At 49.8% G+C, this 16,508-nt stretch overlaps 1 protein-coding gene across 4 annotated transcripts in view; it reads left to right on the forward strand.

Annotated features, from left to right (window-relative positions):
• The first annotated feature begins 8,515 nt into the window (after positions 1 to 8,515).
• The window catches only part of LOC130027975 (transducin-like enhancer protein 1), a 107,631-nt gene continuing 99,638 nt past the window's right edge, over positions 8,516 to 16,508 (forward strand). Inside the window, exons 1-4 of one of the 4 annotated variants that reach the window (XM_056118741.1) lie at positions 8,516 to 9,058; positions 9,776 to 9,876; positions 11,411 to 11,474; positions 11,586 to 11,630. In XM_056118741.1, the coding sequence (XP_055974716.1) occupies positions 9,035 to 9,058; positions 9,776 to 9,876; positions 11,411 to 11,474; positions 11,586 to 11,630 (234 nt within the window). In that variant the 5' untranslated portion in view covers positions 8,516 to 9,034. The remainder of the gene's footprint in view (positions 9,059 to 9,775; positions 9,877 to 11,410; positions 11,475 to 11,585; positions 11,631 to 16,508) is intronic. The other 3 variants (XM_056118740.1, XM_056118743.1, XM_056118742.1) reach the window with 3 other exon arrangements.

Here is a 16,508-nt window from a genome sequence, read left to right on the forward strand (position 1 = left end):
ATCTTGATTGGATCCCAGCACTGCAAATGGCACTCCTAATCACTGCTGGGCAACTCCTGAGCACTGGGTGAAGGAAAGTTCCTGAGCACTACCAGATGTGGCCTCCTCCCCACCCAACACCTATCCAAGGACATCTTTCTTAGTTGTCTTTTCACTGTTGCTTGTTTGAAACAGGAATAAAGGAAGATTCACACACTACATTTTCTTTATAAGTCTTTGTTTTTTAGTAGAATCTTCCACAGTTCCTTCACTGCCCCATGACAATGACTTTTTTTTTCTGCTTTTTGGGTCACACCAGGCAATGCACAGGGGTTCCTCCTGGTTCTGCACTCAGGAATTACCCCTGGTGGTGCTCAGGGGACCTTCTGGGATGCTGGGAATCGAACCCGGGTCGGCCGCATTGCAAGGCAAACGCCTTACCTGCTGTGCTATTACTCCAGCTCCCAACAATGACTTTTTTTTTTAACAGCTCAAACCAATTGTCTCTTGGAATATCCCCCAAATTTAGTACTCATGTCTGAACTGATTTCTTCACCTGGGCCAAGTTAAATGGAAAAGTAAGTGATGTTCTTGCCTTCCAACCCTCCTTCCTGTTGCTCAGAACTGGTCTTCAATGGAAGGACATCTTGAACAGTTCAGATTTAGAGAATTGAGCTTCTCTATGACCCACTGTCATTGTATCACTGTCATCCTGTTGTTTATCAATTTCCTCAAGCAGGCACCGGTAACGTCTCCTTTGTCCTAGCCCTGAGATTTTAGAAAGAGCCACATTCGAGGCTCTTTCAGGGTCAGGAGAATTAGACCCATCAATTGTTACTGGGTTTTGGCATATTGAATAAGCCACGGGGACTTTGCCAGACTCTGCCATGTGGGCAGGATACTTTTGGTAGCCTGCCAGGTTCTCCAGAGTAAGAACTAGATAAGAAGATGTCGTGCAGCCACCAATCATATATAACTCCTCATTTATTGACTTTTGGGTCATACCCGGTAGTATTCAGGGGTTACTTCTGGCTCTGTACTCAGGAATCACGCCTGATGGTTTGGGATCAAATCCAGATTGGCAGAATGCAAGGCAAGTGCCTTATCCACTGTACTATCTCACCAGCCTATATCTAACTGCTCTGAAAACATATATTCTATTAACAGATCATTATAAAGAGCACCTAAATCTCAGAAAAACTTAATATGCTGGGAATCTCTCTCTATGACCCAGCAATCACAAATCTTGGAATATAATCCTAGGGCCCCAAAATCAAGCAGCAAAAAGGCCGTTTGCACTCCTAAGTTCACTGTAGCACAATAGCCAGAATCTGTCCCACAAACAGATGAGTGGATAAAGAAACTATGGCACATTTACACATGGGAACAGAATGAAATCAGGCAACTTGCTGCTCCTTGGATGTGAGGGGATCATGCTGAATGAAGTTAATCAGAGTGAGAGGGATGGCCACAGAATGATCTTTCTCCTATGTGGAATACACAGAAACATACATAATAGGGGAGTAATACATGTTCAGCACTGTCCATTGTCCTCCTGTTGTTCATCGATTTGCTTGAGCGGGCCCAGTAACATCTCCATTGTGACAATTGTTACTGTGTTTGGCATATTGAATACGTCACGGGTAGCTTGCCAGGCTTTGCCGTGTGGGCGAGAGACTCTCTCTGTAGCTTGCTGGGCTCTCCGAGAGGGCCGGAGGAATCGAACCCTGCTCGATCGGGCTTGGCTGCGCACAAGGCAAATGCCTTACTGCTGTGCTATCGCTCCAGCCCATACATGTTCAAAGGAAATAGAATTGAAGAACGTGGAAACTGGACGTCAGTAGGAAGCGTGCCACTGTGGGGGTGGGAACAGGACAGGGAAGAGCAGCTAGGGCAACGGTAGAAGAAGTGGTCACTGTGATGGGGGTGGGGGAAGGAGGTGCTGAAAGGTGGTGAGGTATTATGCATGAAACCCAGCAACAGTACTATAAGCCACAGTGTCCAAAATTCATTTAAAAAAAATGTGCCGGTCACAGAGGCAGACCGACGCATGGGAGGGAAACTGGGGACCGTGGAAGGAAATGGACACCAGTGAAGGGGAAGTGAACACTGGTGAAGGGATTGGTGTTGGACCTTTGGATGCCTGAAACTCAATCATGAATAATCTTATAATTCATGGTGATGAAGAAAGGAAGGAAGGAAGGAAGGAAGGAAGGAAGGAAGGAAGGAAGGAAGGAAAGAAAGAAAGAAAGAAAGAGAAGGGCGTAAGGAAGCAAGGGAGGGAGGGAGAGGGAGGGAAGAGAAAGGAAGAAAGGAAGAAAAAAGAAAGGAGGAAAGAAAAGAAAAGAAAAGAAAAGAAAAGAAAAGAAAAGAAAAGAAAAGAAAAGAAAAGAAAGCGAGTTTAGATGACCTTTAACCATTCTTGGAAAGGATTACTCTCAAAATTAAACTTATCCAATGACACTGCCAAAGCAAAACCTTTTAAAGTAAAAAAAAAAGGCAACTGAGTTGAAGGTGAATTTGGGAGTGAAACCCGCAGGGGGTAGTCTGGCCCTGAGGCTACCCCTCACACCTGCCCAGGCACCTATAAATAAACAAATGGTAAATCCGGGACCTGTAACAAGGTATAAATTAGCAAAAATTAAAGGAGCTTTTGTTATGCAAAAATACAGAAGGCGCCTCAAGGTGGGGCTTGTTTTAAGTACCCCTTTCTTTTGTCTCCCGATGTTCTGCTAAATGTTACAAGGATCAGCGGAAGAAGTCTATTACTCCTAACTTTCCTGAGCTTTCAGAAAGGGTTGGGGGGAGGGGCACGCTAGCTTCACCGTGATTCATTGTTCTTCTGGTTTGAGCTCCTGGCAGTTTCCGATCTTGTCCCCAAATGCTGTCCTTGCTTCTCAAGGGCACCTCCCTGGAGCATCTGCAAAGTCGTATTGAGGTCTTCGGCTTGAACTGGCTGTGAAAAATCCCAAATTTACACACGCGAGTAGCACACGTGTGTGCAAGACACAGACCTCGGAGGGTGTATATGCTCTGCAAAGTAACGTGGAAACCGTGGGATTTGCCTTTGTACCCCAAGCTGACACATTTTGAACTGAATCTCTAGTCTTCAAAGTCCAGTCCTGGCTCTGGTGAGGTTCTTCCACAGACCACAGGTCTGCGAAGTGTTTTTTAAAAGTGTGATTGGCCAGCTCAGAAGTTTAGCCCCCCTGGCGCTTCCAATTCTCAAAAGGGTTATTTGAATGCTAGAGGAATTGCTAATCTACAAGCTTTCCCTTTCAACAAGGTAAATAAATGGGTGGGCTGTAAAAGTAAACAACTTACCTTCCCAGTCCCAGTTTGAACTCCAAAATTCTGTTTCCCTACTCCCTTACCTATCCCCACAGGTAATTGTCCTACTCACAGCCTGACTTTTTTATTTTTTATTTTTTTTGCACCCTGTAAAAGTACTGAAATGGCAAAGAAGACATTTTTAATTATAAGTACTACAGTAATGAATTCAAGTACACTCATTTATCATAAAGGGCTTTCCCATCTGTCTCTAAAGTATACTTTAAAAGGCTGTGTATTTGATAACATTAGCACCAAGCATCTTCCACATGTTAATGCTTAGTGTTTTAGATGTTTGCAGCTCCTCCCTCCTCCCACTCCCCCAACTTAAAAAAAAAAAGGCAACAAAAAAACTCCCCAACATGGTGGTGGTTCCAGAAAGTGCATTTATCTGCGCTTGGGAGAGCCTGTGTGGTCTCTTTCTAAGGTATCTGCAATCCAGTCCGCAGGGACGACAATCCCCGCAGGCAAGGGCGATTAGGGACCGGGAGCTGTCTGCCTCTCCCCACCACTGCAACACAGAAAAGAGAAAACAACTTCCCCAAGTCCCACAAGTTCTTCTGGCCACTGTACAAATTGTTCTTGAGCATGGAGGGCTTCCAAAAGCACTAATTAGCAACTCACAGCAAACATTTCTTTGCATTAGCTAATGATCCGGCTACACTTGTAAGCAAACAGAACCAACATATCTAATCAATGCTGAAAAAACCAACCAAATGCCTATTAAACATCTGGATGTAATTTTCCAGTTACAACAAAATGAAAACATATGCAGGTTCCTTTGATCTGTGTCCTAACAAAGAAATTGTTGATAAAAAAAAAAACAGACTGGTCAGTCAATGTGTCATTTTCATAAAGTCTGCTCGTTTCTCTTCAAATGCTCCCAGTTTAATTTAGTTGGTTTCCTGCAATCTCTAATTTTACCATATTGTGTGAAACCACAAGAGATTCTTTGGATGTGAATTTATTTGAGGTTTTACTGCTGCATGGATATGCTACTGATTTTCCCCCTTCTCCGTTTTCCCGCCCCCTCACCCATTCTGTCCCTTTCTTGGGCAAAGGAGTGGGAAAAAAAGGGCTATAAAGCAGTGCTGGGAAAAATTCTCTGGATTTGATATTCTTAGGTTTAAGTAAACTCTCCGTTAGGAAAACAAAGACAAATGAGGAAACGCATAAACAATCATGTTCAGCTAAAAGGAAGAGAAAGTGACAGAAGTGATCTTGCAAAACGTGGCCACTACTGATTTCCAATCAGAGTGATTTAAAAGAAGACACATATTTCGATGATCAGTATCTTTACTTTATTGTGCCTGTTACTTATACTATATATATATACATATATACATATATATACATCAGTTATTTTTATAACGACTTATGTTGTTGGTGAGATGAACATTTGATAAAGAGCAGCAGATAGGAATAAATATAACCACAGATGCATCAATGATAAAATAAGCAATCGAGCAAATCCTGTTTTCTTGTGCAGAAGATAAAAAGGGGGGAAAAAAACCCTGTTTTTCAGAGAAAACTTCCTATGGAAACAGAGTGCTTAATATTATTTCATGTGAAAATATCATCAACATGTGAATATGTTAAAGGTAAAGAAGATTATGGTTTACAGACTTTAAATAGAATACCAAAATTATAGATTTCATGAGTAGGACTATTTTAAACAAGCTGTAGGCAATCTGCACATATATTATTTATTTAAAACATAAGATTAAAGCTACTTGATTGTTTAAACACCGTCATTTGTAATGCAGTTTGATGAGAGTTTTGTAGTATAATTATTACAGCATGACAATCACAGAGAAAATCTGACCTTGAATAAGGGCCCTGTCTTTCTCCCCTTTCTCAAGGAAGATGTGCTGGAGGAGAAAGAAACTTCGAAAACCAACCACTTTTCTGCACGCAATTAAAGGCCTTCCAACTTAAAAATTATAATTCTTTTCTCCAGTAAGCCCTATAAGATAACAAGCTTTGGCGTTTCTAACTCTATTCCTTAGGAAGCACTATTTAAAAGAGTTTTCCACTTTTTAACCCAGGCAAACTGGGGAAGAGGCAAACTAGACAGGATGGTAGTGAATAGAGCGACCTCAGAGACATTTGAAGGCAATGTGTCTGTTTTCAAGTTACAATTCTGTATGCCTGAAATACGTAAAGTTAGAAACCAAAGTTACTTCAATGCAAATTTTAAAATAAGATAAAGATTCTGATTTGATCAGATATTAGATGGGATTTTCTAGGGGGTGGGGAGAAAGAGAGAGAGAGAGAGAGAGAGAGAGAGAGAGAGAGAGACTCAAAAATGCATCAACTAGAACTAAACTTTGTTATGGAGTGGGGCCCTGAACTCCAGGAAAGCCTGGACAAGCCAGGGCGGTGTCCCAATAGCCCTGGATGTTTCAGCACGTACAAGCATTGTCTGTGGTGTCCAAGACCCTTGCCAGTACGGGCCTGGAACTGATTACAGGATGAACTGACTATGGTCAGGTATACAACCACACCATGAGTGTGAGGAAAATAAGCTCCCAAAGGACCAAATTTAGTTCTGCCTGAGTCCTGTAAATTTAAAAAGCATGTATGAAGCAAGTCGGCCCTGAACACCATCATATTTAAAAGAGATAATGTCCCTTTTTCATTTTCAATGTCAGCAAAGTGAATCTTGTCTCTCCACCACCAGCTCCATTCATTGGGAACACTCCAAAGCTGTAAGGCCAACTTAAGAATTTACTATATGGCCATATACAAATTGGCTAAAAAGAGTTTCTTTAAATTTCCATTTACACTACTGAATTATCCTACCTATTTTGAAAAAAAACTCCCAACAGTGAAATGTAGCACATAAAAATAATTATTTTCATAGTTCAAGATCTCCGAAAAAGTCAATCTTTGAATAAAAATGCCTCTCCATAAGTCTCTTGGAAGTAAAATAATGGGAAGGTGGCAGTTATTAATAGCAAAAAATCGTTAACTAGGTTTAGACACAAGGTGTTTAGCCAAATATGTCTTTCTCAAGGAAAAGTCCACGGCCCTTTGGCTTATTCACCCACTAACCATGTTGGCAATAGTTCCACTGCCTATTTTAAACAAACACCACCACGCACCTCCAAATGCATTAATATCGAAGGTTTTTCTTTCAGGTGGTGTATCTGGAGAAAAACAAAAAGAAAACAAAAACTGGAGTGGGACACAATATACCCCGCTTATGGTAAGTACCCAAATTCCTTTTAAGTCAAGTTCCACCTCCGAAGAATTTCAGCCTTGCATTTAGCCCTTCACCCAAGGCTTCCCCTAGGCTCAGCCCTGAATCCCCCCAAGGATGAGTGTGAGGTGGGCTGGACGGGTTTTTCAGGTCCATAGGAGTCATCGTCTCCCTTTGTTTCCAGGAGCTGGAGCACAGTTCGTGGTCACTCTGATCCAGAGGAGCGTGCGAGTGTCCGTAGCCCACCCCGCAGCGAGTCAGGCTTCAAAGGCAGGATGCAGGATGCTGCGGCCGCAGACGGAGCATCCCTGCGCCCGGCATGCACGTGCCTGGGCAAGGCAGCACCCCGGGGATCCTGCCCACCAAACCAAGGCAGGCCGCAGGACCTGCAAAAGTGCTGGAAATGCACTACGAAAACCCAAAGCCCACCGCCCCGGGTACACAGAGCGTGTGAGCTCTCGCTCGACGTATCCCAGACTGTGCCTGGCCCACGGACGTGTTTTCCACCGAGCGCACAGTCCCATCGTTTCTGAGAATCCGCGAAAAGAAATCTCACGAAGAAAAAGAAAAAAAAAAAGCCTCGGAGGGAACTGCTGTATTGGAATCATTTCACAAGAATAACACTCCCCCCCCCCAAAAAAAAAACCAACACACCCGACCACGGGGTCGGTACCCAAACACCGCGACCACCTGTGCGTCTAACTGTCACTACCAGAGTCTCCTTCCCCAGGAGACCTCACGCGCTCCATCGGAAGGACTTTTAGGGGAGAGTGGAGGATTTTCATTCGAGGGAAAAGCGAACAAGTGGCAAAGAATTTTGCAAACTCCAGCCCCCCGCTTCCGCCGCCGCCGCCGCACAGTCCCGGGTGCTCGCCCCGTGCGCGCGCGCACCCGCGCGCGCGCACCCGCGCCGCCCCGCGTCCGCCCCACGTTACTTTGATTGACGGGCCGGGTCCCGCCGCTCTCCTTCCCACCGACCTTCCCATCCCCAGTGCCAATCTCCACGTCTGGCCGCTTCCCATTGGCTGGTTTCGGCGTCCCCCGGCTCCTCCAGGAACGGTTTCCCCTCCAGCAAGGGAGGACGCGGCTGGCGGAGGCTGGGGCGGGGGGTCTGGGCGGGGAGACGGGGGAGACGGCGGAGAGGGAAGCTAGTGGGCCGGCCGCGGGGGCGGGGGCGAGGGCGGGCCGAGTCGGCCCGTGCCGCGCTGCCATTGGCTCCGGGCGGCGTGACGTCAGCCCCCCACGTTGGGCGCCGCGCCGTCGATTGGCCGCGGCGGGCCCCGCGCGGTGCCGCCCCGCTGGCCCGGCCCGCGTCCCCCGCCGGCTCGGCGCTCCCGGCCCCTCCGCCCGCGCAGGGCTGGGCGGGGCCGGCGCTGGTTAGCTCGGGAGTGTGAAACCGCGTGTTAATGTAACCGGCGCGAGGAGCGGCAGCGGCGGGCACCGTGCGCCCCGCGTCCCCGAGGCCGCCGACCGCGCCGCCCGCCTCGCCGCACGGCCGGGCTGGCCCCGCGCCGTGAGCCCGGACCGCCGCCGAGCCGCCGCCGCCGTCGCCGCCACCACTCGGGACTCGCCCGTGGAGTTTGCCGGCCGCGGCCGGGAGCGAGCCGCGGGGCGCACTCTGCTCGCACCGCCGCGCGGATGTCGTGCCCCGGCTCGTGAGACAACTTTGCCGAGAGGAGGACGGAGAGGAAGCCCCGGAGGAGCGAGGAGGAGGAAGAGGAGGAGGAGGAGGAGGAGAAGGCCGGTGCGGGGCGAGAGCGCTCGGGGCCCGGCGCCCGGATGCGCCCGGGGCGCGTGGAGCCGCGCGCGGCTGCGGGGCTGCCCGCGGTGCTGTGAGCGCCGTCCGGCCCGGAGGGTTTGTGCGATCGGCGAGCCGCGCCCGGACGCGCCCTCCGCACTCGCCCCCGCCGCGTCGCCAACCCCGCGCCCCGCCGCCGCCGCCGCCGCCGCCGCCGCCGAGCGCCGGGTGCGGAACCTACTGCGCCCGCGGCCCGGGACGCGCGACGTCGCCGGGCGGCTTCGGGCTGAGCCGGGGGCGTCGCGCCACCTGTCCCTCGCCGGGGCGCCGCGGGCTGTACAGCTCGGGGAGGAGATCGACGGGCAGCGGCGGCGCATCGGAGACCACCCCCGCCGGGACTCGGCCACCCGGGACGCCAGCGGAACCCGCCGATCGCCGAGGAGGGGGGTGCGCGGCGGGAGCGGCCGCGACCCCCGGCGCCGCGTCGGGCCGCTGAGGCCCGGAGCGCCGCGGCGGCGGCAGCAGCAGCAGCAGCAGCAGCACCCCGCGCCCTGCTCGACCGGCTCCGGCGCGCAGGTGGTGGGTGTCGAGCCGGGCCCGGGAGCCCCGCGATGTGGCCCTGAGCGCCGGAGTCTTCCCCCTCCTCCCGCGGCGACGGGAGCAGCCCCAGCCGGGCGCCGAGTGGCCGGGGCATCCCCCGCGCCCGCTCGGCCTGATTAAAGTTGGAAATTGAGCGGAGAATTGAATTTCCCGGGAACCGAGCCGCGGCCGCCGCCGGAGCGATGTTCCCGCAGAGCCGGCACCCGGTGAGGCGCCGTCGGGGGGCCACGGGGCGGGATTCCCCTCCCGGGTCGGGGTGGGGGGCGGCTGGAAGTCGCAGGGGTGCGCCGGTTCCCCGAGGTCCAGGCTGGCTGGCCGGCCGGGCTGGTGGATGCGCCCAGGGCGCGGGGTTTCGCTCCCGAGGCCGCAGCCACCCACCCGCGGCCCCGAGGCGCACCGGGCGACCCCCCTCTTTGTTCCCCGTCTCGCCTATTTACATGTCTATGCGGGGGAGCCCCCCTTTCGGGCGCGGCTGGAGGTGGCCCCGGGCGACACTGGGAAGGGTGGGTGGGGGGGGCGCGGGAGAGTTGTTTTTCTTTCCCGGGGTCATTGTCGCCCCCTCCGCCCCAGGGGGTAGAGGGAGAGGGCGGCGGCGCCCACCCGCGACCCGTGTCACCCTGGGAGTCCCCGGGCTGCGGAACCCGGGAACGCATCCCTGCACCCCGCCCTGGGGGCTGGACAAGCCGCCTTAGAGATCCAGGGGTGGGCAGAGTCGGGGAACGCTCCTGGCCGGGGTGCTCCCCCGGACGCGCGTCCCCCCAAAGGAAGGTGCAGCAGAGTCTAGTTCGGGGATGGCTTTGGCGCCACTTCAAACTTTTGTGTTCTGTTTGTGCCCCACCCACTCTCCCCGTCCCCTCGGTTCGGTTTTTGGCTCGATCCTTCGCTCCCTCCCACCCCTCGTGGCCTGCCCTGGCCGCCCCCAGACGCCGCACCAGGCTGCTGGCCAGCCCTTCAAGTTCACCATCCCGGAGTCCCTGGACCGCATCAAGGAGGAGTTCCAGTTCCTGCAGGCGCAGTATCACAGGTGCGTGTCCTGGCCGGTCGCTGGCGGGGAGGAGGAAGGGATTGGGGGGCGCCGGCACCGGCACCCCCTGGGCCTTGGTGGCCCGGTCCAGCCCGGCAGCCGCGGCTGTACTGAGCGCTCGCGTCCAGGCGGTGGCGCGTGGAGTCGCGGTGCAGGCCTGTCACCACCCGCACCCCCTTTTCGGACTCCTCCTGGCCCGTTTGTTTCTGCAGCTGCCACCGCCTCTACCTCCCCACGGAGCTCCCCGTCCCGTGGCGGCTCTGGCCGGGAATCTTGCTCTTCGGTGGTTGCATGAGAACCGTCAATATTTGTGCTTGATGTATTTGTTTTGCAACAGGCCGATGCTCCAGCTCGGGAGTGTGGGTTCTGGGGGCCAGGCCTGTGTCAAAATGAGTTGGGTTGTTGGAGGCAAAGTCCACCCTGGCGGAGCTATGTGGCCGGGCTTTGTGACTTTGGTGCCAGGTTCCAGACCGAGATCTTCTTGGGCCTCCAGCCATGCTTCCAAGATTCCTTGGTGGCCACCTTGGTGTCTTCATATAACGTCTCTTCTATAAAGATTGGTGGAACTGTGAAGCACCTGTCCAGAGAACTTTCCAGAAGTGTTAGCTCATTTCCTCCTGCCACTGAAATTTTAGCCGATTGGAGCTAAGAAGTCATGTATTTCTTTCCATTGAGAAAGAGTGCATGTATTTGGGTGTGCATCTTGTTTTCTTGAGGCTCTGCTGGTGATTGGCCTTTGTCTGTTGAGGACGGTTTCTGGGACTGGAGGCATTCCTTTCCACACCTGTTGACCTGGAAGGACTTCCTTTAGCCACCTGATTGTTTTAGCTACTTGTCATGCTTTGACAGGGTGTTAAAAACAGAGTTTTAAAAAGGGACCAACAACCGTAAAAGTAACTTGACTGGTACAATTGTGAAACCTGGGCACTGTGTTGCCAGAGATGTGTTGGCATAGAGGCATGGCAATGCCTGGGACCAGAGATGGTGCAAAGGTCAGATTTCGGTGGCATTCAGAGAAGGAAACTTGGTTGCAGGGAGATGGGAGTAAACAGGGCCCAGAGGAATGGGCTTCTGGGTAGATCTTTTGTGTGTGAACTGTGTGGCGGGTGAGATATGGGGGGCTCAGAGCAGCAGTCCACCAGAGAACCCTGTGGTGCTAGGGAGCAAGTTTGTGACAAAGTTTTCTTTCTTGTCATCTGGTCAAGAATAAAAAGCATGGTAGGGATGGATACCTTGCTCTCTCTGTTCACTAAGCTACCGAGAGTATTCGATATGCCAGACACAGTAACAACAAAGTCTCCAATGGAGACGTTACTGGGCCCGCTCGAGCAAATCGACGATCAGTGGGAGGGCCTTTACCTTTTACCTTTACCTAAAGATAAAATACACGGACAAAGCTTTTGGGACTTTACCTAGATAGTTTATGGCTTTTCCAAATTGGCCTGTGTTTTTTCCTTGAAGTGCAAATATGCGAGGCAGATGTTAAAACAAGTGACATAATGTTTACATTAAGTTGCCTGTTTTGTTTTTGTAGCCTTAAATTGGAATGTGAGAAACTGGCAAGTGAAAAGACAGAAATGCAGAGGCACTATGTGATGGTAGGTATCAAAGATGGGAAGTTTTCCTTTTAATAATTGGTAAGCGTGTGCTCTTATACTCTCGCACAACCTGAGTTACTGAAGTGCTTCATTCTGTTTTTCTTTTCACAGTATTATGAAATGTCTTATGGATTAAACATAGAAATGCATAAACAGGTAAGCCTTAGTTAAATCTCCTGTTGATAGGAAACATAAGTCATTATGATTTAGAATGCTGACTCTGTCTTCAGTTGGGATTTGTATGCTGTTTTTCTGTTTCGGTCTTTCCTCCCTATGAATTCGAGTTCTGTTACCCAGCGTTACTTCTTGAACATTGTGGAATGTTTCAATGACTGAATGAGAAGCCTTTTGGACGTATAAACTAGCCTTCTATTAGACAGAAATTGAGATCCTAAGTTGACTTGCCCTGCTTGATAGAGTCTCCTCTGGAGATACCTGAGGACTTACCCAGAGAATTTCTGAAGTCGAGAACAACCGATTTGATTTATTTGTGGTGGTGCCTCGCAGAGCACTTACACGTATAAGGAAAGTGCTCTGCCACTGAGCTACGTATGTCCTCAGCCCCTCAGAATAGCTAATATTTTGTGCTGGTTTGGAAAGAACTGTGGACTGGCCTCTTGAGGAAAGAAGATATTTTGGATTTCTTAAAGCAAACTTGAGAAAAAGGTACATCTGTGATGAACTGTGGGGTTCTCTATGCTTTGAGGCTGCATCAAGCAACTCTCAGGCTTTCCGGCTTATTAGCAAACAGCTTCTCAAAGGTTTTCTCAGTTGATGCTGCTTGGGAGGTGGAAAATGCATCCTCTTTTATGGCCCCAGCACATGTTGGGAGTTGCTTCAGTTCTAGTGGTTTTAAAAGCATGAAGAGATTAGTGACTGGAAAGCTCGAGCTATGACTATGAGTTTGCAAGTTCCCATAAAATTCACACTTATGGCTACTATAATGGGGTATAAAAAGAGTATTGAACTGGAACAAGGCACTAAGGACCTCATAAGAGAAGAAAAGCTAAATGATTGCTCAGCCCAGAGGACCCTCAATTGAGTAGTCATTGTCTGCCAAAAAAAGCATTAATGGCAGAGTGTAAGTATTCTGGAGATATGCTGACATTCAGGTTTTCATCAAGATGCTGGTACAATAAGTCTTTTGGAAATCGATTGCCTCTTAAAAAATTATCATCAGATGAAGTTGCACAGTTGGACACATTTCAAAGTGCAACAATACAGTTCTTCCTTGATGTATATGTGCTATTTCATCCCAAACCCTTGTTTCATTAAATTAAAGAGCACGGCTGACCTACGGGGGCACAGTGGAGAAATTGATTAGTTCAGCCTTTAGATCTTCCTTATAGTCAAAGGCTTTCCATAAACAAGTGTGTTTTAGAGTTGATTTCTGCTTTTGTAACTTTGCACTCTTTTTTGATTTTCAATTCATTATAGCTTTCATAGCAACTGTTATATCACGGACGTCAGATCTGTTTTCAGATATGTATTTGGAAAGAGATGGTTAAGTTCAGGGCCTTTTGTTAATAAGCCCGCTGAACCTTTCAAAATGCAGATTTTCTTTCTCTTTTCATCTCTCCGATTTGCAAAGCTCCCTATAGGGCCTAGTTTAGATTGGGTTGGCACCTTTGTTTTTTGCAGATTGAAAAGGCGAGTGCCTTACTGAGACAGTTGTAACTTGTTAGTAATTGGACGGGAAGGTGCAGGGTCACTTTCATGAATAATGCAGATTGACCTCCTCTAAGGTTAACCTGCCCTGCCTCAGTGCCCCGAAGGCCCATTTTGGGACTAACTGTCCACTGGACAGGTTGGAGGAGACCTGAGTTTTTTCTTTGACTCCTGAGCTCCACAGAACTTCTTTAACTTTTATAGGGGAAGATCTCATCTCTGTGATATGTTGGTGTGGGATTTATTGGGGAGCCACAGGAAGGGTGTAATTCTCCTGGGCTCTTATAGGCTATATAAGGTGGAAGTGACCTCTTTATCCCTTAGGAAGGAGGAAGAAGGAATGGGATGAGGAGGGTCAGGACCCCCCACGGTGTGAAAATGGGTTTCTAATGAATATCTGGGCTCTAAAGGGCAGTTGGGAGTATATCTTGTCCGTCTATGAGCCGGTATGCATTAATAATATGCTGTGTATAATTGGCTCGGTAATTTGAAAAAGATGAAAAGCTGAGAGACACAGTGTCTTTCATAGTCGAGCATTAAGCCCCCTGAAATTTAGTTTATATTGTAAATGCTGACAGACCTCTTAACTAGAGTGATGTGCAAAGCCATGCTGTAATTCAGTGGAAAGTGGCCTCACGTTTGAAAAACATCCTTCTGAATGTCACACATTAATAATAAGTTCTGAGGAGGCATTCGGTGCAGCTAGTAATCATAATTCTTATTAAAACTGGTGACGTCTGGCCCCCAGGGTGTAGCCAGGCTCAAATTGATGCTTTTTGCCGCCTGATCACCAGCATGGCCTAAGTGCTCATTATATTGTAGAGAGGCCTTTGGAGCTCTCATTAGATTTGACAGAAATTCTCTCTAGGGGGAAACTGGGCATTAGCAAGACTCCTGACAGGCTGAAATTAGTCCTGCTTTATGGCTTATAACCAAATGCTAGCAAGGCGGCATCAGGGGACACAAAAAATTGTCATTTCTGACAACATCTTTGTTACTGAGGGGGGGAGAGAAAGGTGGGATGCTGGGGAGACTTTGCTGGGAGGGACGCCTGAGTGCCGAGCTCCGTCTCCCGAGGGCCGACCTCCCCCCGCCCCACCTTTCAGCGGGTTCGTCTTTCATGGTCAGAATGGGCTGCAGAGATTCCAGGCAGATCTCGCCACCTGCTCCTCGCTCTGGAAGCTGGAACGTGGCAGTGTGTCCGAAGGAAGGCTGGTATAATTGTGGTTTCCTGGCTTGGTCCGCTGCCCACAGACCCTGTTTATGTTGTGTCAACACTTCCTGAGAGGCCTTCCCTGGACTCTCTCCCCATTGGAGGCGGATCACTGAGAACTCAGTGGAATAGAGTCGCAGTGGCTACTGAGGAGCATCAAAGCAAATGCTTAATTTTTTTTTTTTTTTTGTTCCTGGATCTCTGTCGACCTCTCCGTTTATAGACGGAAAACTTGAGATATCTTTAGAGAAAGAGACTTGGAGGCGTGTCAAAATCAAGGCAAGCAATCAGAGTGTTAAGGTGCATTAGGAAATAGCTCACCGTGAACCTTCTGTGTGAAGGGGCTGTGCGCTTTGGTATATTCGGCACTGCGAGGAGGATCGACTTTATTTCCTGTCATGAGACCTGACATGACATCATTTGATATTCTTGGAGCCGGAGGACTGTAAATATGTAGGCATGGAGCTTTATTTACTCGTTTGTGTATCTTTTCAGCGTGCTGACGAAGACAGGCTCCAAGTTGTCATTAGCGGCTTGAATTTGTATAGCACTTAGAGTGATCCGACTCATTCTGCAGTAGACTGGGTAGGTGCTTGGCTCTGCAGCTGTGGGAGCACGTGTTCCAAGTCTGGGACTTGTGGTGGAGAGCATCTGTGGAAACTCAAGTTGGGGGGGGGTATCTGGTTGCCTGACTCTTGGCTTACTCCTGCCTACTACCCAGTAGCCATCCAGCCCACGGGACAGAGGTGATCAGAGACTGAGCTCCATTGTTTGTGGTGGTCTCAAGTGCAGGTCTTTTTTTTTTTTTTTTTTTGCTTTTTGGGTCACACCCGGTGATGCTCAGGGGTTACTCCTGCCTCTGCACTCAGGAATGACTCCTGGCCGTGCCCTGGGGACCATATGGGATGCTGGGAATCGAACCTGGGTCAGCCGTGTGCAAGGCAAACGCCCTACCCGCTGTGCTGTCACTCCAGCCCCTCAAGTGCAGGTCTTGACGATGGAGCAGGTTGCTCTCTGCTCACCAGCTCTGCAGTGTCAACGTTGTTGGACTAGGTGTGTGAACCAGAGGAGGATGAAAGTCGCCATGCTGACTGGTCAGCAGAGGGAGGCCAGCCGCTGGCAGTGGAGAATGGTTATCCTGGGCCACACTTTCCGTGTGCAAAAGCATCAAAGAACAGAAGAGAAGTGGAGAGTTGTTGTGGGCACTCCCGCTAAGCTCCCTCCTGTACCCGCTCTCTGCCTGTCTTCCAGCCTGGGCCCTGGGAGTGCCTGGGGGAAGCATTTGCAAATGAACAGAAAGATCATAAGCTTGTGATCTTGGCTTCCAAAAGGAGAGGAAAGAGAGATGCAGGACAGGAGAGAGTAAGCATTTCCAAGCTGCATTTTCAAGCAAATTTCAAGTGGTACTTCCCACTCCACGAGCAGTATCTCAGATCAAACATGTTTGGGGCTGCAGTGACTTACACAGTTTCACTGTGTGCATTTGTTTTGCCTTAAAAATAACTTTCTGGGGCCAGGGAAGATAGTACAGCAGCAGGGTGCTTGGCTTGCACATGGCCAATAAGGATTTGATCCCTGGCCCCCATATGATATCCCCGATCCCCACCAGGAGTAATTCTGTGAGCGCAGAGCCAGGAGTAAGCCCTGAGCACTGCCAGGTGTGGCCCCCAAACAAAACTTAACAAAAATAAAAATGAGTTTCTTTAGTAGTGTTTTCCAGGTGTATATGTAGAACGGTTAGGTTATGTAACATAATGCACTTGATTCATTTATTGCATGTTTTAAATACTCCCCCTACTCCCCGTGTTTTGCTGTGTGTTGTTTTCCAACACCAGGTTTGCACTTTGAGAGATTAGTTTTTTTTTCTTGACGTCCAAGTCTCATAATGGGAAATGGCTGACTGAAGTGTGCAGGCACTTAGTGATAAACCTCATGAGGTGTTGGTCACCTCGTACCACAAAGAGGGTGGCTGTCATCAGCAGCGACTGGACCCTGACTTCTTTGCAGTCAGTCAGGCCCATCCTTCACAAGCAGAAGTGGAGCGAGATAAAACTTGTGTATTTGGAGTCTCCCTCGGAGTGCAAGATTAGCCTTTGCAGGCAGACTGCTGGCTCCGGAACAGCCCCCTCCCCTGCCCGCTCGAGCAGTCCTGT

The sequence above is a fragment of the Sorex fumeus genome, unplaced genomic scaffold, assembly GCF_029834395.1.
Source record: "Sorex fumeus unplaced genomic scaffold, SorFum_2.1 ptg000038l, whole genome shotgun sequence".
NCBI classification, from domain to species: domain Eukaryota; kingdom Metazoa; phylum Chordata; class Mammalia; order Eulipotyphla; family Soricidae; genus Sorex; species Sorex fumeus.